Raw genomic sequence first — 27,850 nt, forward strand, 5'->3', positions numbered from 1 at the left:
TATGTGTCTGCGTGTGTGTCTCTGTATGTATGTGTCTGCATGTGTGTATGTATGTGTCTGTCGGGGGTATGTGTTTGTGTCTGTATGTATGTTTCGGGGGGAGGGGCCCACAGTCAGGGGGGAGAGGTTCACGGTAGGGGGGGGCCCACGGATCAGTTTCGCACCGGGGCCCCATAGAGTGTGTGTACGCCACTGAATGGAAGGCTCAAATGTGGAGGTTTCGCTGCCTCCCTTTCGGCCTGTCATCGGCTCCATGGTGTTTTACGAAACTGTTGAAACCGGTAGTGGCGCTGCAACGCAGCAGAGGAGTGCGCATGATCGTATATTTGGACGATATACTGATCATGGCTCAAGACGCACTCCTACTCCAACAACACCTAACTTGGACAATTACACTTTTAAACAACCTGGGATTTCTATGCAACTGGGAGAAGTCAGTTCTGACCCCTTCACAGTCCATAGAATTCCTAGGATTCAATATAGAAGCGGTCCAAGGAACCTTGAAATTACCGCAGACAAAGATCAAAACCATCAAAAGAGAGATCCGCAGAACATTAACTCGCCCAATGCTCACGGTGAGACAACTGGCCAGGATTATTGGACTACTTTCAGCGTCCATTCAAGCAATCTTCCCGGGACCTCTACATTACAGGGCCCTACAAAGATTGAAAGCGGCCCAACTACAATCAGGTCAATCTTACTCAGACTCCGTACAGCTCGATCACACAGCCAAAGAGGAACTCAAATGGTGGCTGCAGCACATGGAAGCGTGGAATGGCAGAGCAATCTTTGGCAGCGCTCCAGATTGTATAATAGAGTCCGATGCCAGCACACAGGGCTGGGGAGCGCGTTGTGGTCGTATTTCAACAGGCGGAAGATGGTCCCAATCGGAAAGGATGCTGCATATCAACAGCCTAGAACTTATGGCAGGAGCATTCGCTCTGAAGAGCCGTTTAGGTGCCAAGACACACTGCTCCATCGTATTAAGGATGGACAACATATCAGCGGTGCAATATATCAACCGCCTTGGCGGCACCAGGTCCAAAATCCTAGCAGATTTAGCCACGGAATTCTGGCAATATTGCCTGGACCGCAACATATCAGTACGAGCCGAGTACATCCCAGGACTCACGAATGTTGTAGCGGACTGGAATTCCAGATACCTGCGGGACGCCAGCGATTGGCGCCTGAATCGCGGAGTATTCCTACGATTACAGGACCTGTGGGGCCCACTGCACATGGATCTGTTTGCGTCTCGTTTGAACACGCAACTACCGAAATTCTTCAGCTGGAGACCAGACCCAGACGCAATAGCTACGGATGCGTTCCTCCAGCCATGGCCGACCAGAAAACTATATGCGTTTCCTCCATTCGCTCTGATAGCACGAACCCTAGTACATCTCTACCGCTCTCAGACGACGTTGGTCCTGATAACACCATTCTGGACAACACAGCCATGGTTCCCTTCTCTCATGGAGATGTCTATAGATCTTCCCAGACTACTCCCAGAATACCCATACCTTTTGTCGGACCCCGAAGGGAACCCACACCCACTGATGATGCAAGGGCAACTCAGGCTGTTAGCGTGGCTCCTATCAGGGGACCATGGGTCATCCCGGAGGTTCCACAGACAACGCTGGAATTATTGGCGGGAGCCTGGGCCCCAGGAACCAGGAGATCCTACAGTCGAGCATGGAACTCCTGGAGTGGTTGGTGCTTGGAACAACAGGTGGATCCCGTATATGCTCCTGTGAATTACCTGCTACGTTTCCTGACATACTTATATGATCAAGGCCTAGCTTATCGTACTATTAATGTCTATAGGTCAGCAATATCGGCTGGACATCAAGGCTGTGAAGGAACACCAATAGGGAAGCACTTATTGGTGTGTAGACTCTTACGCGGAGTGAGGTTCGCAAGACCTCCACAACCCAGATATGCATCAACGTGGGACGTAAACCTAGTCCTAAATTTATTGGAATTATGGCCACAGAATTCTGACCTTACACTTAAACAGCTATCAGCGAAACTGGCCATGCTCTTCTGCTTGATATCTTGCAAAAGAGTATCCGATGTGAGGGCATTGGACGTGGATGCACGGTCGTTCACCCCATCAGGGGTCACTTTTAATATTACCAGACGGACAAAAACAACGATTACTACGGTATCTTACCCAGCATTCCCTCACAATACAAACCTATGCCCAATAGCGTGTCTCAAAGAGTATGAAAGACGGACGCAACCATTTCGGAACCCTAATCGGCACGAACTATTCCTAGCTATCAACACACCACATCAACCAGTAACCTCGGTTACTATAGCCCGATGGGTGAAATGGGTGATGACCTCCGCTAACATTGATACATCCATGTTTGGAGCACACTCCACTAGAGGAGCTATGGCGACTAAAGCATTTAATCTGGGATGCAGGTTGGAAGACCTGTTGCGGACGGCCGAATGGTCAAGGGAATCCACGTTTAAAGAATACTATTTTCACCCTACAGAACACATAACATCATCAGTCATTGCTCAGCTTTGAACTAGCATAATATGAGCCTCCGTGTCCTTTAATAAAATTACCAGATTTTACTAATTTCATGACGTAAAGTCATGATTTTATAAAGGACACGGAGGCGAATATTAGCCCACCCAGTAAGTATCGCGAAACAAACATGATAAGTATCGCGTAAGATGACTAGAATATCAAGAAAGATGTGAAATCCCACCCAGTAAATTGTATGACTAGTAATATTGTGGGTTGGTATGAAATGTAATGAATGAACTAGAATGACTCTTAAACAATATCGCTTACAGTAGAACATATGGTCTGTAGAGGTTCATATATTATAGGATTTAACCTTCATAACTGCGACACACAGTCTCTAGACCACACATTACCATTTCTTTTTTCTCTCCTTTCAGCTTAACGAATCACAGTAAATGCTATGGTTGATCGAGTTTCATCTCAATTCAATTGGTTAAAGTTCATTGTTTGGTTATGAAGATGAAGGTCGACGCACATGTTATGGACCCAGTATCTACGCAAGTTGATGAATTGAAGCTTCGGCAAGATCAAAGAAAGAGGGAGAAGAGAGGTCACATGGGTGGACATGGATACATGGACTGTTCCTATTGGCTAAGGATAGCATACTAGGTTAACCCCTGGAGTACCTAGCCTAGTTGATTCTTTTAATGTTTTAAAACTTTTTTCTTTGCTGCTGAGGTATATTAAAGAAAGAGATAAGCATAATATTCGCCTCCGTGTCCTTTATAAAATCATGACTTTACGTCATGAAATTAGTAAAATCTGGTAATTATTATTATTATTTTTTTTACTTGACATAGATTGGTTGTAAAATGGTTGCATGAAAAGGACATGAAAAGAGTAAAAAATACCCCAAGTTTGAAACCTTAGGTTGTCTTGTTTTAAAAAAATATATACATGTGAAGGGTTTTTCAGGGATTCCTGACAGATATCAGTGTTACAATGTTAATTTTGAAACAAAATGGTTTGGAAATAGCAAAGTGCTACTTGTACTTATTGTACTTATGTTAACATTGGGCATTTCTAAACTCAGGACAAAATTTTGAAACTATTTAGCATGGGTGTTTTTTGGCGGTTGTAGATGCATAACAGATTTTGGGGGTCATAGTTCGAAAAAGTGTGTTTTTTAAAAGATTTTCATCATATTTTATACTTTTTTTTATAGTAAATTATATGATATGATGAAAATAATGGTATGTTTAGAAAGACCATTTAATGGTGAGAAAAACAGTATATAATATGTGTGGGTACAGTAAATTAGTAAGAGGAAAATTACAGCTAAACACAAACACCACAGAAATTTAAAAACAGCCCTGGTCCTAAACGGTAAGAAAATTAAAAAAGTGGTTTGGTCACTAAGGGATTAAGCATTCATTTATTTTACAATATTTAATGAAAATTACCCTTTATAATTTATAATAACTCACCAATAACTGTTTCGTTGTCATTGGGTTCTATATTATAATTCATGATGATATCTTCACCTGGAACATACAATAAAAAGTGAAAAAAATGTTTTTCCAAATTGCCATAATAAATGTCTTAATAGTGAGAGACATAGCCTGTTCCACTATTTTCTTAGCACTTTTCTGTAAACAAGTCAGCATCCATTTTTATCATGAGCACCTAGGCTTCAAAGAACAACTGCCACATCAAAACTATTTTAATGCAATAGTCCTTTCATGAGTTAATGGAAAGAAATTGATTTGTTTTTTGTTTTGTTTTTTTAAGTATATGTAAAGCAAATTGGGAAAACTCATCTGTGCATAAAATGCTGAGTTTGTGCTTGTCAGACCTTCCGGCATTCGCTAACCGTGGACTTCCGGGTTCTCGGAGCGCGGCCACTCCCCCTCCTATGACGTGGTCGTTCCCAGGGTTCATAGAGAGACCGCGTCAACACCACAGTGCTGGATCAACTCGAAAGCTCCCGCGAACTTCAAACTGAATATTTACTTCTACTGTGTATCGGACCCGGACTGTTTAATCGTTTACCCTCCTTCTCCTCTCCTACGACCTCGGACTGTTTTGGATATTCTCTTGCCTGCTGCACCCTCGATTCTCTGTGGAATCTCTATCACCAATTTGGATTATCGCTCCTTCATAAGTTAAGTAAACCAGATTGGCTCAAGCTTAATATATAACCATCCTAATTCTAAGTGGTTCGCTATCTGCTCCACATCAACTCCTAACCTTGTTTTCAACACCTACTTATTAATTATCTGCATCCTAATTTGGAACTTCTCGCTGGTTGTGTTAAATCTTAAAACAACTTCAACACCGCTGCTGTTTATAACCTGCCAGGAATTAAAGAGACAGTTCAATTTGATTATCTTTTTTATTTAAAGCAATAAACATTATCAAACTCAGAAATCTGCAGTTGTTTCCATCTTATCAACAATTGAGCATTACAGATTGATCCAGCCTAATTAATGGATACAGCAGATCTCACTTCTGAAATCACCAGATTAAACCAAAGAGTGGATACTCTTACTCAAGGCATGCAAGATCTACAGATCACCAATGAAAGAATCCTTACTTATGTAAGGGACTTGCAAACCCATACTCCTCACACAGTTACACACTCGGCTAGTGACCCTGCTGTCTCCAACCCCGAAAAATTCTCTGGAGACAGGTCCCAATACCGAGAGTTCATCAATTCTTGCAAGTTGTTGATTGCATTAAAACCCAGATCATATCCCACTGAAAGATCTAAAGTTTGTTCTGTTATTTCATTTTTGAGAGGTGAACCCATGGCCTGGGCTCATTCCTTTCTTGAGAATGATGATCCCATATTGGATTCTCTGGATGAATTCTTTGAAGCCATGTCTCTTCTTTACGAAGACCCAAACAAACAAGCGACTGCAGATTTAACCATTAGAACACTGCAGCAAAGAAACCGGCCTGTCGAAGATTACATTGCTGAATTCAAACGATGGGCACCAGAAACTCAGTGGAATGACATAACTCTACGTAACCAGTTCCGTATTGGGTTATCTGAAGCTGTCAAAGATGAGCTCTCCAGAACTGAACTACCTACTACACTAAATACACTTATCCAACTGTCAATCAGTATCGACAGAAGACTTAGGGAAAGAAAAGCTGAGAAATCACTCACTAGCTCCCTATGGAAAAAACCCTTCACCTCTTCAAAGGCACCGGAGAAACCTATAACTCCCGCTGAACCTATGGAAATAGGGGTTGTGAGAAGTCCTCTTACTCCAGAAGAGAGAACCAGAAGAAGACAAATGAACCTCTGCATGTACTGTGCTTCGCAAGAACATGTGGTCCATGACTGTCCCCTATTGAAACGTCCAAGAGGCAGTAAGCATGGTTCTACCACGACTGTAATGAGTGTACTTCCTTCTAAACCAACCTCTCATTTCTCCTCTGTCTCTCTCATATTACAGTGGGACAAAGAAAGAATTACGACTAAGGCCATTATTGATTCCGGTGCTAATGGGGTGTTCCTGGACTCATCCTTTGTTACAAAAAATAAAATTCCTTGTGTTCAAAAACGTAATTCCGTCTCTGTCAGAGTTATTGATGGCTCCTTAATCTCCTCGGGGCCCATTCGCCTTGAAACTGTCCCTTTAAGGACTACTACTAATTATGTCCATTCTGAATTTCTTGTTTTTGATGTCATAAATTCTCCTCTTTATCCAATAATATTAGGGATAGACTGGTTACGGACTCACAACCCACTTATTACATGGGCTCCTTTCTCTCTCATGTTTAACTCTGCATATTGCCAGGGAACATGTCTACAACACATCCCCATTTTGCATGTTACTGGGGAATCCACTATACCTTCCAGCTATTCAGAGTTCGCTGATGTGTTCAGTAAAAAGGAAGCAGAGACACTTCCTCCTCATCGACCCTATGATTGTCCGATTGACCTTGTTCCTGGTGCTCCTATCCCTTTTGGACATATTTATCCTCTCTCTGAATCAGAGTTAAAAACCCTCAAGGAATACCTAGATGAAAACCTCCGTAAGGGGTTCATTAGACCTTCCTGTTCACCAGCCGCTTCCAGCATGTTTTTTGTAAGAAACAAGGACCAGACTATACGGCCAATCATCGATTACAGGTCTTTAAATAAAATAACTATCAAGAATCGTTACCCTCTTCCCCTGATCAATGAGTTGATTGAAAGATTAAGAACAGCTACCATCTACACTAAACTTGACCTTCGTGGGGCATATAACCTTGTTAGAATCAAGGCCAATGATGAATGGAAAACGGCGTTCAGGACCCGATATGGTCTTTACGAATATCTTGTCATGCCCTTCGGGCTGTGTAACGCCCCTGCAACCTTTCAGCATTTCATTAACGATATCTTCCGAGATCTCCTAGACGTTTGTGTCATCATTTACTTAGATGATATTCTCATCTACTCCAACAACCTTGAAGAACACAGAAAACACGTGAAATGGGTATTATCCAGATTAAGAACACACAAATTATACGCAAAACCAGAAAAATGTATATTTGAAGTCAATGAAATCACTTTTTTGGGATATGTTATCTCCCCTCATTCAATAAGTATGGATACCTCCAAAATAGATTGCATTGTCAATTGGTCTACTCCTACTAATACTAAAGACTTACAACGTTTTCTGGGATTTGCCAACTTCTATAGGAAGTTCATTAAAAATTACTCCAAGGTTGCTCATCCCCTCAACCTGCTCAATAGCAGTAAACGGTCCTTTGCTTGGAACGAAGAGGCTCAAGCAGCCTTTGATGAATTAAAACGGAGATTCACAAGTGCTCCCATTCTTCAACTACCTAATCCTGCTTTTCTCTACGTCATGGAAACGGATGCTTCTGACACAGCTATCGGGGCTGTCCTCTCTCAACACCAAACACCTCAAGATCCTCTCCATCCAGTAGCTTTTTTTTCACGATCTTTGTCTCCTGCTGAACGAAATTATCCTGTAGGAGAAAAAGAATTATTAAGTATTAAAGCTGCATTCGAAAACTGGCGTCACATACTTGAAGACACACGCACTCCTGTAATTGTTTATACCGACCACAGGAACCTTGAATATCTTCATTCCAACAAAACACTCTCTGCCAGACAAGTACGCTGGAATCTTTTCTTTTCCCGTTTCAATTTTCAAATCATCTACAGACCTGGATCCAGAAACAAAAAGGCAGATGCCCTGTCCAGAATTCACCAAGATCTTCCTGTAACCGAAACTCAACCTCCTAAAATCATAGGTATTATTTCGTCGTTAATTGATGATATTAAACATCTTAAAGAAGAAGATCTTGAACTTCCCAAACAAGGCAATCTATCAAAAAAGGACGGTATGTACTACTTCAAAGACAGGTTATACATCCCTCCCTTGCTTAGGAATAAAATACTCTCCTTGATTCATGATTCCCCTCTGGCTGGTCATCCTGGTACAAGGAAAACACTGGAGCTGTCTAAAAGATATTACTGGTGGCCTCGCCAGGACAGAACCATAGAATCTTATGTAAAAAACTGCCCAACCTGTCTGAGATCAAAATCTGACCATCATCCACCATTCGGTCAATTACTGAGCCTACCTGTTCCAGAAAGACCTTGGCAGTCCATCTCAATGGATTTCTTGGTAGAACTCCCTCCTTCGCAACATCATACCACCATTCTGGTAGTGGTAGACCGTTTCACCAAGATGTCCCATTTTATTCCTTTAAAGAAATTACCCTCTTCATCTGAACTTGCAAAAATATTCATCAACAACATCGTGAAACTCCATGGTCTTCCTGAAGAAATCATATCAGACAGAGGAACACAGTTCACCTCCAAATTCTGGAATGAGATGTGTTCCTCCCTCAACATTCAACGTAAATTATCTTCAGCCTATCATCCCCAAACCAACGGACAAACAGAGAGAGTTAATCAATGTGTTGAACAATACTTGCGGTGTTATTGCTCTCATTTACAAGATGATTGGATCACGTGGTTACCAATGGCAGAGTTCTCATACAACAACTCGGTACACGCTAGTAGCAAAATGACTCCATTCTTCTCAAATTTTGGATTCCATCCTTCTTCATTCCCCGATCAAGGACTTCCTTCTTCTAATCCATACGTCTCCAACCATAACTCGTTCATGTCTGCCCTCTTCCTCAGGTTACGTGATAACCTTAAAAATGCATCATCTGCTCAGAAAAAGTTTTTCGATACTGGTAGACGACCTTCCCCTACCTACAAGGTTGGTGATCTAGTATGGCTCTCTTCAAAAAACATTGTCACCAACCGTCCCTCAAAGAAACTGAGTTCACTCTTCCTTGGCCCTTTTCGTATATTGTCGCTTATCAACGAAAACGTGGTTAGATTGAAACTTCCACCTACCATGAAACTACATCCAGTCTTCCATGTGTCATTGCTTAAACCACACCACTCCGACCCTTTCATGAGGGATGTTCTTACCACTCCTGATCCCATTCTGGTACAAGGTGAAGAGGAATACGAGGTCCAGAGGATTCTCGATTCACGAATCCATCGTGGTTCCTTACAATATCTTGTCCGGTGGAAGGGCTACGGAGTTGACGAAGATTCATGGGTGTCGTCCTCCGCGGTGCATGCTCGTCGACTTATCAATGCGTACCATGCTCGCTACCCATCCAGACCTCGTTGACAGCATCCGGTGGCTGCTTCTTATGAGGGGGGTTCTGTCAGACCTTCCGGCATTCGCTAACCGTGGACTTCCGGGTTCTCGGAGCGCGGCCACTCCCCCTCCTATGACGTGGTCGTTCCCAGGGTTCATAGAGAGACCGCGTCAACACCACAGTGCTGGATCAACTCGAAAGCTCCCGCGAACTTCAAACTGAATATTTACTTCTACTGTGTATCGGACCCGGACTGTTTAATCGTTTACCCTCCTTCTCCTCTCCTACGACCTCGGACTGTTTTGGATATTCTCTTGCCTGCTGCACCCTCGATTCTCTGTGGAATCTCTATCACCAATTTGGATTATCGCTCCTTCATAAGTTAAGTAAACCAGATTGGCTCAAGCTTAATATATAACCATCCTAATTCTAAGTGGTTCGCTATCTGCTCCACATCAACTCCTAACCTTGTTTTCAACACCTACTTATTAATTATCTGCATCCTAATTTGGAACTTCTCGCTGGTTGTGTTAAATCTTAAAACAACTTCAACACCGCTGCTGTTTATAACCTGCCAGGAATTAAAGAGACAGTTCAATTTGATTATCTTTTTTATTTAAAGCAATAAACATTATCAAACTCAGAAATCTGCAGTTGTTTCCATCTTATCAACAATTGAGCATTACAGTGCTCCCAGAACTGTGTGTCATCCAGTTACTGGGGAGGGATAGAGCTATTCACTTCACAGCGCCTTGTTCCAGAGTTCCTGTCTTCACGGATCCAGCGGAGGAAAAGTCCTTGTCAGGACTAGAGCACTGCTCCAGCAGGCACACGCGCAATGCTTGCCGCGATGTTCCTATGCTTCTGCCATATAAAATATGATAATTCTCTATAGCAGACTGTGACAGCACTGTACATGAGTGCGTGACATCATGGTATGCTAGTGTATGAGTGGCAGGAAGTAATAATTCCACCTTTCTTACCCAGAGGGCTTGGAGGTGTGGCTTGAACCCACACCAAGCCATCTAATATTTACAAAATCACTTTTTTTTGTAGCCTGAGACTGAGAGGGAATTTTTGTAGGCACTATACTAACTTCATTTAGATGGTGTTGTTATACTGAGAAAAGTATTCTTTTAATCATTGATGTAAGTATTATATTAAAAATATTTTTGAGGTGACAGCTATCCTTTAGGTAACATTGCCTCTTACCTGTATTTCTCCTTTGCAATTACACAAAAAAGGCACTATATTCAGATAATGTGCACATGGATAGCTACTAACCCATGTGACTGATTAAAGACTGGAATATATGAGTGTCTAGAAGCTAAGCTTACTAAACACAGTCGGGGTGTGACACTATTTACATCTCAAAATACTTTCTATTTATCTATGTCATATACGTGACAAAAATCTCTCAACAAAGGGTTGCTAAATTCAAAGACATTGATCTGTTAGATTTTTTGGATTTCGCTAAGATATTTTAGCACTTAATATGTTTTATGCCAGAGCAGGGTTTGGCTTGATAACCTACTGTATGCGATAACTTACTGTAAAATCACAGTTAATGGGACATACGCAATATATATATGAAATTACTAGTTCAGATTTTGCAATGATTAATTTCTTAATTTATCAGCATTCACATTATTAAGAGCCACCTCTGCATTCTAGCTTGTACAAATTAAATTTATAAGCTGAATGCCTCTTCATAATTTTCCCAAAAATTATTACCTTACAAACTGTTCTGAAAGGTGGACAAAACAATCCTATAAGCACCAACATGATTAATACATTCATACATTACATTCATATATGAACTTTTCATCCAGTCAGTGAGCATATATAATGGCCTGAGTTATGTGGCATAATAAGTAATTTATCAGAAAACAAATATGAATGACAGTCCCTTCCTTGCCAACACAGGGGTGGGTTAAATTTGGATTTATTTCCTTTTCATACGGTTTGCCCACAGACGATCAAATAAAGCAAGTTGAAAAAAAATATTTTCAGTATTTCTGCAATCATTTCAGAATGTGCCTTCAAATGTGGAAATCCAGTGGCAATTTGGGGTCATTTTAGTGCAAAAATCACTCAGGGCAAACCCAATCCCAGTGCTCTCAGCCTGTCATTGCCTTCAGACTAAGAGAGTCTTAGTCTGAGTACCAGTGTGTCAAACTACTCAAATGATTGCACACAATCCTGAAAAAATAGCACCCACAAAATATTTGCACCATAACCTGTGCCACGAGCTATGGTGATTCCGGGTCTTAAAGTGTCCCTTTAATTTTGTCCATGAAGTATCTTTTTCTTTAAAAGTTGTGTTTCTGATATTGCTCTTGGAATTTTTCGCAGTGGTTACTAAATGGTGAGGTGATGTCCACTGGGCAATATCGGTGAACTTATTTTGTAACTGAGAAAATATATAGTACCATGAGTATTGTGGTCACACAGTTCATACAGTCTAAATTATTATAATTCCACTTATAATTCCATTTAAAATTCCACTTACCCACATGCCCATTTTGACTTGGTTCGGACACGCAATGTTCAGACCTGCCCATAATCTCATATTCTGATACGCGCATATTTCTTATCAAGAAGTAGGTGTTCATTTCCCCTTTTCCTTTGACATTTATAATGCCTCGATCAACAAATTTAAAATGTAGATCTTTTAGGCAACTGAAACACATCGGTATCAAAGAAACATTTCAATGTAAAATAATATTTTTCCAAGTTTTTACATTGCTACTGCTAGCAGACATAACAGATCCCCTAATCATATATCTTATATCTACAACAGAGAGCAAAAATGACACATATTACAATACAAGTTATTTCTATTAAACTTTTCATAACAAGTGACAGACAAAATCCATGTACATCATGTCAGCCGTTGCAAGTCATGTGTGATGAAGGGGTCAATGTGGATTTGTCACCATAAAATAGACATTAATCTTTACAACTAGTGATGTCGCGAACATAAAATTTCCGGTTCGCGAACCGCGAACGCGAACTTTTGCAAATGTTCGTGAACCGGGCGAACCGCCATAGACTTCAATAGGCAGGCGAATTTTAAAACCCACAGGGACTCTTTCTGGCCACAATAGTGGTTGAAGGGGGGGGGGAAGAGACCTACTCTCCTTCCCCCCCCCCCCCCCGGCCCCACCCCTGGACGGCGGGTGGGGGCCATAAAGATAATGAGGGGGGACCTACTGTCCTACCCATCTCCGGCCCCCACCCCTGGGCGGCGGGTGGGGGCCATAATGATAATGAGGGGGGGGACCTACTGTCCTCCCCCCCCGGTCCCCACCCCTGGGCGGCGGGTGGGGGCCATAAAGATAATGATGGGGGGACCTACTGTCCTCCCCCTTTCTGGCCCCCACCCCTGTGCGACGGGTGGGGGCCCTAAAAATAACAATAAGGGGGGGACCTACTGTCCCCACCAGCCCCCACCCCTGAGCGGTGGGTGGGGGCCCTAAAATTAACAATAAGGGGGGGACCTACTGTCCCCCCCGGCCCCCACCCCTGAGCGGTGGGTGGGGGCCCTAAAATTAACAATAAGGGGGGACCTACTTTCCCTCCCTTTCCCAATCACAGTGCTCTGTGTCATTTTACACAGCGTGGGAAAATTGAATTTTCCCACGCTGTGTAAAATGACACAGAGCACTGTGATTGGATGGATTTCAAGCCATCCAATCACAGTGCTCTGTGTCATTTTACACAGCGTGGGAAAGTTCTTTGGAATTTTCCCATGCTGTGTAAAATGACACAGAGCACTGTGATTGGATGGATTTCAAGACCACCAATCAGAGTGCTCTTTGTCATTTTACACAGCGTGGGAAAATTCCAAAGAACTTTCCCACGCTGTGTAAAATGACACAGAGCACTGTGATTGGATGGCTTAAACTAGCCAATCAGAGTATTCTTAGCCTAATTGCAGGGCGTGGCAAGGCTTTATAAGCCTCCCCCGCCCTGCAGAGCTCAGTCTGCGTGGAGCCCTCCATGGGTGAAGATGGATTTTTTTTTTTATTGCGTCGGTTATTATGGTTTTTTATTTGCCCTTTTTGGGGGCTGAAAAAAGAAGATTTTAGAAGAAAGAAAACATCGAATGGTAAGTTGTTTTTATCTATTTTTTTTTTTACAGGTTTTTACTTAAAGGTCCCCCCCCCCTCATTATTTTTAGGGTGAGGGGAGTAGGTAGGGGGATAATTTTTTTTGGGGGGAGGGGGGGTGACTAGGGTACTTTGTATTTAGGGCCCCCACCCACCGCTCAGGGGAGGGGGCCGGGGGGGACAATAGGCCCCCCCCTTATTGTTATTTTTAGGGCTCCCACCCACCGCTCAGGGGTGGGGGCCGGGGGGGGACAATAGGTCCCCCCTTATTGTTATTTTTAGGGCCCCCACCCACCGCTCAGGGGTGTGGGTCAGGGGGGGACAATAGGTCCCCCCTTATTGTTCATTTTAGGGCCCCCACCCACCGCTCAGCGGTGGGGGCCGGGGTGGGACAATAGGTCCCCTCTTATTGTTAATTTTAGGGCCCCCACCCACCGCTCAGGGGTGGGGGCCGGGGTGGGACAGTAGGTCCCCCCTTATTGTTATTTTTAGGGCCCCCACCCACCGCTCAGGGGTGGGGCCCGGGGGGGGGACAGTAGGTCTCCCCCATTATTGTTATTTTTAGGGCCCCCACTGACCGCTCAGTGGTGGGGGCCGGGAGGGACAGTAGGTCCCCCCCTTATTGTCATTTTTAGGGCCCCCACCCACCGCTCAGGGGTGGGGGCCAGGGGGGACAGTAGGTCCCCCCTTATTGTTATTTTTAGGGCCCCCACCCACCGCTCAGGGGTGGGGGCCGGGCGGGACAGTAGGTCCCCCCTTATTGTTATTTTTAGGGCCCCCACCCACCGCTCAGTGGTGGGGGCCGGGAGGGACAGTAGGTCCCCCCCTTATTGTCATTTTTAGGGCCCCCACCCACCGCTCAGGGGTGGGGGCCGGGGGGGACAGTAGGTCCCCCCTTATTGTTTTTTTAGGGCCCCCACCCACCGCTCAGGGAGGGGGGACCTTTTTTTCTTTTTTTTTTAACAGTGAGCAGCCACAGGCTGCTCACTTTTTAATAGACATGCCCCTACTCGCGGTATTGCGAGTAGGGGCACAATTTACTAATACTAAGTAATTTTTACTTAGTATTAGTAAATTTGGCCACAAACAAAAATAAAGAAATAGGGGGCGGACCGAACATCGCATATGTTCGCCGTCCATGGCGAACGCGAACACGCTATGTTCGCCAGGAACTATTCGCCAGCGAACCGTTCGGGACATCACTATTTACAACATAAAAATAATCTGTACTTTGTGTTCATTTATTTTTATAAGGTATTATGTAGTTGTTTTTTTTTTTAATTTTTAATCTAATTTTTAATCTACGTGTCATGGAAGGCAATTTTATCACGCAGACATCCATCTCGTTCCTTTTCCGTGCTCTCAGGACCAGTTATAAAAGATGTTACTAAATGTTCTAATCACAAGAATTTCCAACCAGGGTTGGATATACATGTCAGGTGCCTGTAGAATTCTAAGGTGAGTTTAATTAATTTATTAACTGGACAATGTAGGGATCAAATAAATTAAATACATATATTCAAAATTGACAACTACATGTACTGATCAGCCACAACATTATAACCACTGACAGGTTAAGTGAATAACATTGATTATATTGTTACGAAAGCACCTGTCAAGGGGTGGGATATATTATGCATCAAGTGAACAGTTAGATCTTGAATTTCATTTGTTAGAAGCAGAAAAAATGGGCAAGAGAAAACATTGACTTTTACAAGGCCCAAATAGTGATGGCGAGACCACTGGGTAAGAGCATCTCCAAAATAGCAAATCATGTGGGGTGTTCACGGTATGTAGTTGTTATTACTTACCAAAAGTTGTGCAAGGAAGGATAACCGATGAACTGGTGTCAGGGTCATTGGTGCCCAAGACTCATTGATGCATGTGGGAAGTGAAGGCTAGCCTCTCCGATCACACAGAAGTGCTAGTATAGCTCAAATTGCTGAAACATTTCATGCTGGCCATCATAGAAAGGTATCAGAACACACAGCGCATGGGAGCTTGCTGCGTATGGGGCTGTGTAGCCACAGACTGGTCAGAGTGCCCATGATGACCCCATGTCTACCAGCTCATGCACCTTCAATGGGGACGTGAAAGTGAGAACTGAACAGTGGACCAATGGAAGAAGGTTGCCTGGTCTGATGAATCAAATAGAGATGCCAGCAGGATGCACTTTCGGAAGAAGGCCGGCAGAGTCAGTGTTATACTCTGGGCAATGTTCTCCTGGGAATCCTTGGGTCCTGGCATTCATGTAGATGTTACTTTGACATGTACTATATATCTAGAGATTGTTGTAGATCACATACACCCCTTCATATCAATGGTGCTCCCAGATGGCAGTTGCCTCTTTCAGCAGTATAATGCACCCTGCCACACTGCAAAAATTGTTCAGGAATGTTTATAGGAACATGACAAAGAGTTCAATCTGTTGCCTGGGCCTCCAAATTCCCCAGATCTCACTCTGATTGAGCATCGGTGGGATGTGCTGCAATAACAATTCGATTCATGGAGGCCCCACCGTGCAACTTGCAGGATTTAAACAATCTGATGCTAATGTCTTGGTACCAGATACCACAGGACACATTCAGAGATCTTGTGGAGCCCATGCCTCAATGTCTCAGAGCTGTTTTAGCAGCACAAAGGGAACCTACACAATATAGGCAGGTGGTTTTAATGTTATGGCTGATCAGTTTTTATGTATATATGTATGTGAATATTTCTTCTAGTAATGTATTGTGTTTGATCTGTGAGTATTAAGTGATTAGTTTAAAGGGAGTGTTTAAGGTTAGAGAGGGGTAAAAAGGACAGCCATTCACACTTCTTTAATAATCCAATCTATAGCACTTTATACCCAAAAGGATTGACACTGCTTTGCACGCATTCTCATACTTAAAGGGAAACTTTATTCATCTGACAAAAATCTTAAAATATTCATTAACTCAATCTCTTTCTTACTCGTAAGTTGTTGGGCTCAGGTGAACTTTATCCGGAACTCCGTGACTCTCCATCCGGGAAGCTGTGTTTACTGTATCACCAAACAAGCAATATCTAGGCATTTTCTCCCCCACTACTCCAGCTAGCACAGGCCCTGTGTGGATCCCCACTCTTATCTGTAATACGATGGAAACATAGAATGTGATGGCAGAAGAGAACCATTCGGCCCATCTAGTCGGCCCAATTTTCTAAATACTTTCATTAGTCCCTGGCCTTATCTTATAGCTAGGATAGCCTTAAAGGGACTCTCCAGTGCCAGGAAAAAATATCTGTTTTCCTGGCACTGCAGGTTCCTGCAGTGCCCCCCTCTAATTCACGCTCCATCCCATGTTGCTGAAGGGATTAAACCCCCTTCAGTGACTTACCTGAATCCAGCGCCGAAGTCCCTCCGTGCTGGGTCAGGCTCCACCCACGCTCCTCCCCGTCGACGTCAGCCGGCGGGGGACGCCTAATGCCCATAGGAAAGCGTTATTTAATGCTTCCCTATGGGAATTCCTGCGATGCTGGAGGTCCTCATGCATAGCGTGAGGGCGTCCAGCGTCGTTAAAAACCCTTTACATGTTCTATGAACATGGAAGTCCCTCTAGTGGCTGTCTGATAGACAGCCACTAGAGGAGGACTTAACCCTGCAAGGTAATTATTGCAGTTTATAAAAACTGCAATAATTACACTTGCAGGGTTAAGGGTGGTGGGAGTTGGCACCCAGACCACTCCAATGAGCAGAAGTGGTCTGGGTGCCTGGTGTGTCCTTTTAAGCCTATCCCACACATGCTTAAATTCCTTCACTGTGTTAACCTCTACCACTTCAGCTGGAAGGCTATTCCTTTCATTGTTAAATTTTTATAGATTTTTATATAAGTAGAAACATATAGACACATTTTATTACAATAAATAACATTAAAAAATAATATAAATATGTACAGACTAACAATACAGCCTTATATCGTTTAAGTTTCTCTACATCAAACAGATTTGTGTTGAGTTTTATATTAATGTTGTCATTCACTTATTACTACCATAAATCAAGGATAGTATACTTGTAATACATCATAATAGCCCTCATAATTTAATAATAATAAATATATTATTAATCGATATTAATCAATTTTTACTCAAATACTGACTGTAGATTACTCAGATTATCTTATTTCATGTAATGTCTTAGCAATAAACATACCTACAATACACAGAATCACAAAACAAAAGAAAAAGAGAAAAGAAAAAATCCATAATAGGCTAGGGCAGGGGTAGTCAACCTTTTTATACCTACAGCCCACTAATGCATTTTTCTTGATGGTAAAATTTCCTTACGGCCCACCAGTGCTGCAGTAACTCAAATTTTTTAGTGCAAGTGCAAAATATTTTTTAGAAAGGAGGGGTTTTAAAAAAAATGTGTACTTAAATTTATCTTTGTATTTCTACTTTATGCATGTTTATAATGTTTTTAACATTATGAAGTTAAATGTGAAAACATTAAAGTAAATTGAAACTACTTTTTACTGGTGATTAATGAGATCCTTGAGGCTGATGCTGTGAGACTAAATATTTGATATCCAGTTCGATTTTCATAAGGAACAAACGAAGGTCTCCTCTTTCGGTGATATTCAGATGGTTTCTCTGTTTGCTCTTAATATTATTAACAGCACTAAAGCCTGATTCTACAAGATATGTGGTAGGGAAAGGTATCAATACATTGAATATCATTTTCCACATATTTGGATAGAACACGGGCATTTTTTTGGTATCCACCACTGCCGAAACTACATTTACTCTCTTTCTCATATTTAAGTTCTAATAGTTCTTCTTGGCAAGTTATATCAGTCTCAGCAACATTTGCTGTAAAAAGAGTTATCATCCAGTCATGCACCTTTAAGTTCAAAATATCTTGAAATTGTTTTTTCCATATCCAATTTCAGTTCGTTGAGGTGGCTACTGAACCTTTCAATATCCCCCGGAGTCACATCATCTTTTATAGATGACAATTCAGGAAGCTGATGAAATTCTCTCTTGAAAATATTATGACGGAGAAGATCACAAAACTGTATGACACTATCATATAATGCAACAAAACGAGACAAGCATGTACCCTTTGAGAGCCATCGAACTTCTGTGTGTAAAAGTAACCTAATAAACTGCTCGTTATTGTCCTGGAAGTACAAATTCTTTCACCATATCACAACAGCAGACAGTGAATAATTTCAATGCAATAAAGTGGATATGCTTGTAACACGTTATTGTCCTGGCACAGCTGTCAAAACATTCTATCACCTTTGGCATTAGGTTTGATCTTATTTACAGCTTTAATTATTATACTTAATGATGAATGGAGACTTGTACTTAAATGTTTTCCTACAATATGTTGTCTGTGCACAACACAATGAATACACAAAACGTTTGGCACTTCTTCCTTCAAGTAAGCAACAAATCCACGATAGCGGCCTACCATTGATGGTGCTCCATCAGTAGGACATGCAACAATATTGTTCAAGGGTATATTATTTTTTGCAAAGTATGATTTCACAGCATTAAATATTGATAATCCTACCTGTAATCAGATTGACAGTGAATAGCATTTCTTCTTGCAATGTATTGTTTTCATCAAATATGTCATCGTAGAGCATTATTATCTGCAATGACATACTCGTCCAATTGTATGGAAAATTAAGAATTTTGGAGAATACCTATAAGTTTATTTTCCACATTAGCCACCATTTCGTCAATGCGTCTCTTTACTGTGTTATCGCCTAGGGGCAATGTTTTTAAAATTTCAGGTATATCCTGATGTATTACTGTTGAGATAAATTCTTTGATAGAAGGTATTATCAAAGTTTCTCCAATATTATGGCTTTAACCACTTTTTGCAATTAAGTGTGATATATAGTGTTGTCGCGAACCCGAAATTTTCGGTTCGCGAACGGCGAACGCGAACTTCCGCAAATGTTCGCGAACCGGCGAACCGCCATTGACTTCAATGGGCAGGCGAATTTTAAAACCAACAGGGACTCTTTCTGGCCACAAAAGTGATGGAAAAGTTGTTTCAAGGGGACTAACACCTGGACTGTGGCATGCCGGAGGGGGATCCATGGCAAAACTCCCATGGAAAATTGCACAGTTGATGCAGAGTCTGCTTTTAATCCATAAAGGGCAGAAATCACCTAACATTGACACCTGTCCTCAAAGCCCTGCCCTGATACACACTGACACAGAGCAGAATAGAGACTGTTCCCCGTCCACAGAGACCATGATACACACTGACACAGAGCAGAATAGGGACTGTTACCCCTACATAGGGTCACTTGGCAGGTATGGATTGACACCTGTCCTCAAAGCCCATGATACACACTGGGGGGAGCTACTGTCCTCCCCAACCCCTGCGCGGTGGGTGGGGGCCATAAATCACAATGGGGGGGCCTACTTTCCTCCCCCCCAGCCCCCATCCCTGCGCGGTGGGTGGGGGGCATAAATCACAATGGGACGGACCTACTGATAGGAGTGGAGTATTGTTCATATCAGTTTAATACCTTCCGCGTCTCCTATCAGTGGACGTGTATATGGCAGATATGATTGGCAACTGTCAAAGCACGCTGGCACAGGTCTGCAGAGCACACGCTGAAGGAAGGACTGACAGAGCCGCTTGAAGGACACTGACTGGCTGCTATTAGCTTACACTAGAAACCTTTTTTCTTTGTAAAAGCACGCTATAGAGACACCAGATATGATTGGCAATGTGCACTTGAACAGTTCTGCAGAGCACACACTGTAGGCCTGACACACCCGCTTGAAGACAAGTAACTGCTATTCAATCTATAACAGTGAAAAATAAATTTTGGTTTTAAAAGCACGCTATAGAGACACCAGATATGATTGGCAATGTGCACTGGAACAGTTCTGCAGAGCACACGCTGAAGGAAGGACTTACAGAGCCGCTTGAAGGACACTGACTGGCTGCTATTAGCTTACACTAGAAACCTTTTTTCTTTGTAAAAGCACGCTAAAGAGACACCAGATATGATTGGCAACTGTCAAAGCACGCTGGCACAGGTCTGCAGAGCACACGCTGAAGTAGGCCTGACACCCAGACGCTTGCAGACAACTAACTGCTCTTCTATTACAGTGAAAAAAAATTATTTCTTTTAAATGTAAAGCTTAACCTATTGTTAAAACAGATATGAGTGGTGGCACTGACTGTGCAAATGGGCAAGGCATCCAACCTGACACAGAAGCTGGCAGGCAGGCAACTGCTCTTCTATTACAGTGAAAAAAAAAATATTTATTTTAAATGTAAAGCTCAACCTATTGTTAAAACAGATATGAGGGGTGGCACTGGGCAAGTAGGCACAGTATCCAATGTGAACCTCACACAGAAGCTGGCAGGCAGGCACCTGCAATTACATTACACAGAAAAAAAAAAAAAAAAAAAAAAGCAGCCTGATGTTATAGCCCTAAAAAAAGGGCTTTTTGGGGTGCTGTCCTTACAGCAGAGATCAGATGAGTCCTTCAGGATTGTAGTGGACACTGAATACCCTAGCCTAGCTATCAATTTCCCTATCTAATCAGCAGCAGCTAAACTTTCCCTCCTCTCACTAAGCATGCAGCTTCAGAATGAATCGAAAATGGATGCTGGGAGGGAGGTTGGAGGGTGTGGAAAGGAGGGAGTGCTGCTGATTGGCTGGAATGTGTCTGCTGACCGAGAGGCACAGGGTCAAAGTTTGCCCAATGATGACGAATAGGGGGCGGATCGAACTGCGCATGTGTCCGCCCGCCGCGGCGAACGTGAACACGCTAAGTTCGCCGGGAACTGTTCGCCAGCGGACAGTTCCGTACATCACTAGTGATATACGATAAGCTGCAGTTAATCCATCCTCATTCTTTACATGTTGTTTTTGAAATTATGCAGCTATTGTTGACCGATTTTGAAATCCTTTATAGATTTCTTGAAAATATTCAATGGGCTTATCTTTATCTTGTGAATGCTTTGTAGCAAGATGTTCTCGCAATTGACTTGGCTTCATTGCTTCATTAGATAATGTCTGTCTTGTGGCACAGTAAACACATTGGAATCTGTTTATTTGTAACTGATTCAAGGAAACCCATCTTAAGATACGCTGGTAAATAGCCACAAGCATATTTCTTTTTTTTCAGACATGGGTTCTAAATGTGTTGCACAATTCCCTCCCTCCCCCTTCTTTTCCCTTTTATTAAAACCACCAAAAACAACGCCATATTAAGTGCCAATTTTTATTACATGTCATCATAAAAATAAATTTACCCTTTTTTTGGACAACTTTTTCTGCTTTCTTCTTTTTTACCTGTGTTATATTAAATCAATATATCAGGGGTCTCTTTTTCCCTTTATCTTTATTCTCTCCTTGTCCTTCCTTTACGGTTTTTCCTTCTTTCTTTCTTTTATTTTATAAGATAACAAAACTTAAACTTGCCAAAACATGAGCCACTCTAAATACTGCTTTCTCTCATATTGTATCCGCTTTTTTATAATTTTTCCTCCTTTTTAAAATTTTTTTTTTATCTTTTTCTTTTTATCTCCTTTTTTTTTATTCTTTTGCTTTACCTTCCTTATGGCAATGTCCACAAGTAAGGCTGAGCTAGTTAGCCAACTTATTATTATTAGCCAACAACAATTCTCTCCTTCTCCTGCCTATAACTTTTCTTTCTCCTATTTTACAAGTGCTCTGCTCTGCTTCTGCCTGTCCCTATCAGGGCCGCCATCAAGGGGTGACAACCATAACGGTTGTCACGGGCCCGGCGGTTCCGGGGGGCCCGGACTGCTCTGGCAGTCCTGGGCCCCACTTTCCCTCTCTGCACACATAGCGATATTCGCTATCTATGTGTGCAGCCGCGGGCCCCTGGCTCCCTGTTACCGCAGAGGGGGGCCCAGCTTCTTCACAGCAGTTAATTGCCTCAAATAACTCTCGCGAGACCCGCTGCCTTTACAGCGTTGCCACGGGTTACCATGGCAACGCTCCGCGAGGGTCTCGTGAGAGTTATTGGAGGCAATGAACTGCTGTGAAGAAGCTGTGTGCTGGGCCCCCCTCTGCGGTACAGGGAGACGGGGGCCCCCCATGCCACCGGACCACCAGGGATGGAATCTCCCCTCTCCTTGGACACAGGTAAGCAGGGAGGGGGGGGAATAACATTTCATTTAATGTAAATTACATTGAAAATGCCCCACCCCTCCCCCTCCGCAGATTGCACATTTACACACACACACACACACACACTGCATACACTAATACAACACACACACTGCATCCACTACACTGACACATACACTCCCTCCACTACACTGACACACACTCTGCATACACTAATACAACACACACTCTGCATTCACTACACTGACACTGCATACACTACATTGACACACACACTGCATACACTACACTGACACACACACTGCATACACTACACTGACACACACACACTGCATCCACTACACTGACACACACACACTGCATCCACTACACTGACACACACACACTGCATCCACTACACTGACACACACTCTGCATCCACTACACTGACACACACACTGCATCCACTACACTGACACACACACACTGCATCCACTACACTGACACACACACACTGCATCCACTACACTGACACACACTATGCATCCACTACACTGACACACACACACTGCATCCACTACACTGACACACACTACACTGACACACACTCGGCATCCACTACACTGACACACACTCGGCATCCACTACACTGACACACACACACACTGCATTCACTACACTGACACACACACACACACTGCATTCACTACACTGACACACACACACTGCATTCACTACACTGACACACACACACACACACACACACATTCTAATTCACTTCCACTATACACACCACATTCAGTCCCGCATCATTGTCAGCAGACTAGGTAGGGCGTGGGCGGGCCCCAGACCTTGTGCTTTGTCAGGGGCCCCCAAATTTCTGATGGTGGCCCTGGTCCCTATTCTCAAATCAACAGCACATGGATAGACAAAACAATATAAGAACAGCCAGGTGCAAACCATATAAGCACTCCCTCAAGGGCCCTGGTCCCTATTATCATGCATCAGCTATCACTCCTTCCCTTCCTCTTCCTACGTGTTACACTCGCTCATGTTGGCACGTTCTCTTGTTTGTGTGCACGCATTCTTGTGTTTGCACGAGTTCGCGCTGGTTCATACGCGTTCGTGCTTTCATGTGCGTTTGTGCACTTGCGCCCGCCCACTCTCTCAATGGAAGGAGGATTTAGCTTGTTGTGCCGCTGACACGGCTTACCTTGATGGGAGTCCAGTGTGCAGAGATATGCTCACCCTTGCAATTAAACACAGGCCAAGGTGGTCAGGGAAGAACTCACCTGGCCTGTGAGTCTGTGCACGGGGGCTGTTCAGGATAACCAGGTCAAAGTACAGACAAGGACTAGAGCAGGAGAATAGTCGTGGGTAAGCCAGTGGTCAGAGGATGCCAGAATTCAGGATAAACAAGAACAAAGCCCAGGTCAGAAGCCGAAAACTAACAGGACAACAGGAACTCAAAATAACATGAACCAAACAAAGAAACCAGAGTCAATGAACTGACACTGCCTTCTGGGAGAGGCAGTGTTATATACCTGGCTAACGGCCATCAGCTTCAGGTGTGCTGAGAATATTGGAGCAGCCACAGATAACGGCCAGCCCCCAGTGCTGGATACAAGGCAAGATCAGACTATGGGCAATACTAGAACTGTAAGGTGGCTCTGAGGAGAAACAACAGGCCCAGGACCGCAAAGTACCCAGGTTCAAATCCCTTGTTGGGCACTTCTGGGGCGACCTCGTCTTGCAGTCTGGATGTCGCGGCGAGAACCGTGAAAGCCGCAGAACCCCTATCGCCCACCTGGAAGCCTGAAACGCCAACTAGTGAGCGGTAGGAACCAGGTTGACGACCCCTGGGTTAGGGTATCAAGTGTCCCAAGGGTACCTTTTTTGTATGAAAGGGTTCGCTGAATCTGTTTTGATTTTATTTTTATTAAAGTTGATTTCAAGATAATATTTCTAATTATAAATTAATGACTCAATCATTCATTTGAACCTACAATGCCCATATAGTTTGCCTGTAGATCATATACTCATTTGTAGTACACATACCTGGAAGGCTATTCCATGCATCCACTACCCTCTCAGTAAAGTAATAATTCCTGATATTATTTTTAAACCTTTGCCCCTCTAATGTAAGACTATATCCCCCTGTTGTGGTAGTTTTTCTTCTTTTAAATATAGTCTCCTATTTTACTGTGTTGATTCAAATTATGTATTTAAATGTTTCTATCATATCCCCCCATGTCTCGTCTTTTCCTTAATCGTTCCTTGTAAGTTTTATCCTGCAATCCATGAACCACTTTAGTAGCCCTTCTCTGAACTCTCTCTAAAGTATCAATATCCTTCTGAAGATACGGTCTCCAGTACTGCGTACAATACTCCAAGTGAGGTCTCACCAGTGTTCTGTACAATGGCATGAGCACTTCCTTCTTTCTACTGCTAATACCTCTCCCTATACAACCAAGCATTCTGCTAGCATTTCCTGCTGCTCTATTACATTGTCTGCCTACCTTTAAGTCATCAGAAATAATTACCCCTAAATCCCTTTCCTCAAATGTTGAGGTTAGGACTCTATCAAATATTCTGTACTCTGCCCTTGGGTTTTTTATGTCCAAGTTGCATTATCTTGCACTTATCCACATTAAATGTCAGTTGCCACAACTCTAACCATTAGTCTAGTTTACCTAAATCATTTGCCATTTGGCTTATTCCTCCTGGAACATCAACCCTGTTACATATCTTAGTATCATCAGCAAAAAGACATACCTTACCATCAAGACCTTCTGCAACATCACTAATAAAAATATTAAAGAGAATGGATCCAAGTACAGATCCCTGAGGTACCCCACTGGTGACAAGACCATGCTTTGAATATACTCCATTGACTACAACCCTCTGTTGACTGTCACTTAGTCACTGCCTTACCCATTCAACAATATTGGAATCAAGTGATCGAGTCATTAATGAAACAATAGCTCATGCACATTCTGCCTGGAAAATCCAGGTAATTTAATTTCACATATGGGATTAAACCTCATAAAATTATTCTACACTATTAAATATATGATAAAAAGATTTCTCATCTGAAAACAAAAAATATACAATATAATATAATATACAATATAAAAAATATAAAATAAACAATATAAAAAAATATCATAAATGTTGTGACCTGTAGATCAGGTATCCATCACTGATGTCATAGAGATGTTTGAATTTCTACCCAAAATAGTAACAAACAGGAAAGATAAAGAGAGACATAGATAACTAGATCTGTGATGGCTAGAGTTTGCTAGGATGCTTAACCAGCTGAAATACCCTAGTTATTGTCATGCATGTCGTCTCATGAATAAAAATGCAAACCTCTCCATCACACTAGACACCACTAAACGTTGGCAAGTATGTAACTGCAGGTGGTAGTAATGTTCCACATTTTATTGTTAGCTGGAAGATGTTTGAAGTTTAATCTTACACAACGATCAGTGGCTTTGCAATGTTTGGTAAACATGCTTGGCAGATATTGGTTAATTTAATAGAAAACAAGATTATTTGTTACCTGGATAGGCTCTCCGGATACAGGATTCATAACTTCCCTGGCTGCTATTCTCATACCCAGAGCAAAGTTAGCAATTCTTTCTGCATGACTTTCCGTAGGAACTGGGACTCCTCCAACAACCATGTAAGCATCTCCTATAGTTTCAACCTAGAAAATATTGCCAATACTTTATTAAATATTACACACTAACAAGTGCATAAAAATAAACACATTTTTACACAGCAGTTATTTAAAACTTTGGATTATATAACCTGGCCATTGAAAAAAAAAATCACATTATTTTTAATGATCTAGCTCCATAGGTGGATTTCTAGCAGATGTTCAACCATATGTGGGAAGAGCAATGGAAGGGAAAAAATGATCATTTTTGTGTGAAAGGGATGCAGTGAGTGTGTACAGGAGGTACAGTGCCTGGTATTTGGTGTGGAAGCTCTCAATGTGATTGGGGTAGATGTTATATGGACATTAGGAGATCTTGGGTCAGCAAAGAGATAACAGTTTGGCTGACCTCTGTTTGGTGTGTTGTGCATTTTGGCAGTCTTTAAGGTATACAATTATATGGGAAATAATTTCTTTATTCATATATTCAGGATAGAGATACTGTTTTTGCATTTTACACATTATCATTGTCTGTGTAACTTATTAAATGCTTAATACGATCACTTACTTTGTACACATCATGGATACTTGTTAGGCGATCAAACTTTGAATACATTACGTTGAGCATATCCACAATCTGAATAGGCTCGCAGGCTGCACATATGTTTGTAAATGTCACTACATCACTGAACAATATGGTACATGTTTTAAACTCTCCTGTGAAGGGAAAATCATTTTACAGTATATTATTCTCAAAAGTATTATACTTAAGACAATATATTACACACTGTTAAAATATATACTGATCAGCTACAACATGAATGCCATCTGCCTCATGTCGTTTAAATTTTGTGTAGATCCCTCTTGCACTGCCAAAGCAGTTCTGATGCGTCAAGGCATGGACTCCAAAAAACCTCTGAGGGGTCCTGTGGTATCTGGCACCAAATCATTAGCAGCAAGTTCTGCAAGTTGCGAGGTAGGGCCTCCATGGATCGGATTTGTTGTTACAGCACATCCTATAGATGCTCAATCAGATTTTTGCAATGTGGCAGGGTGCATTATCTTGCTGAATGAGTCCTCTGCCATCAGGGAACACATTGTCATGAACGGGTGGACGTGGTCTGCAACCAGGGCCGGACTGGGAAAAAAATTAGGCCCGGGCATTTTTCAATCAGAGCGGCCCCCTAAGAAGGGGCGGGGCCAGAGAGGGTGTGTTTTGTCATCACTAATGAAGAGCTCTGGCATTAGAAAAAGGCGTGCGCTGTGTTTGCTTTTAAATTGTCTCTGGTGTCTCCACAAGTGGGATACCAGAGGACAATTGGGCCAGGAAAGTGTATGGTGCATGTGTTTGGAGCCTGCTTGTGAAATTGTGTGTGTGTTGAGTGTGGTGTGGTATTGTGTAAATAGGTCAATTTCATTTGTGTTTGTGGTGTAATATGTGTGGCTAGGGGCTGTAGATAGTGTGTGTATAGGGGGCATAGTGTTATAGGGGATGTAGCGAGTGTGTGCATACAAGCTGTAGTGTGTGTGTGTGTATAGGTGACGTAGTGTGTGTAGGGGTTGTAGAGAGGGTGTGTAGGAGATCTAGTGTGTAAAGGACCCAGAGTGTGTATAGGAGATTGTGTGTGTGTGTGTATATATATATAGAGGATTAAGAGTGCATATAGGGTAAGGGATCTAGCGTGTATCTGGAGCGTAATGTGTGTGGTGGTGCAGTGTGAGGGGTGCTGTAGTGTGTGTGTTTGTATATATATATATATATATATATATTTGGACGTATTGTATGTGTGAGGGGCGCAGTGTGTGTGTATTTAAGAGGGGTGCTGTGTGTGAGGGTGTT

The 27,850-nt window shown here is 42.5% G+C and overlaps 1 protein-coding gene across 1 annotated transcript in view; it reads right to left on the minus strand.

The window, feature by feature from the left end:
- Positions 1–1,845: 1,845 nt before the first annotated feature.
- The window catches only part of LOC134581097 (guanylate cyclase soluble subunit beta-2-like), a 58,383-nt gene continuing 32,378 nt past the window's right edge, over positions 1,846–27,850 (minus strand). The window contains exons 11-16 of the mRNA XM_063438897.1: positions 26,579–26,727; positions 25,912–26,058; positions 16,216–16,370; positions 11,658–11,827; positions 3,973–4,029; positions 1,846–2,123 (exon numbers count right to left, since the gene is read on the minus strand). Of these exons, the coding sequence (XP_063294967.1) occupies positions 1,846–2,123; positions 3,973–4,029; positions 11,658–11,827; positions 16,216–16,370; positions 25,912–26,058; positions 26,579–26,727 (956 nt within the window). The remainder of the gene's footprint in view (positions 2,124–3,972; positions 4,030–11,657; positions 11,828–16,215; positions 16,371–25,911; positions 26,059–26,578; positions 26,728–27,850) is intronic.

The sequence above is a fragment of the Pelobates fuscus genome, chromosome 1 (assembly GCF_036172605.1).
Source record: "Pelobates fuscus isolate aPelFus1 chromosome 1, aPelFus1.pri, whole genome shotgun sequence".
Lineage (NCBI taxonomy): Eukaryota > Metazoa > Chordata > Amphibia > Anura > Pelobatidae > Pelobates > Pelobates fuscus.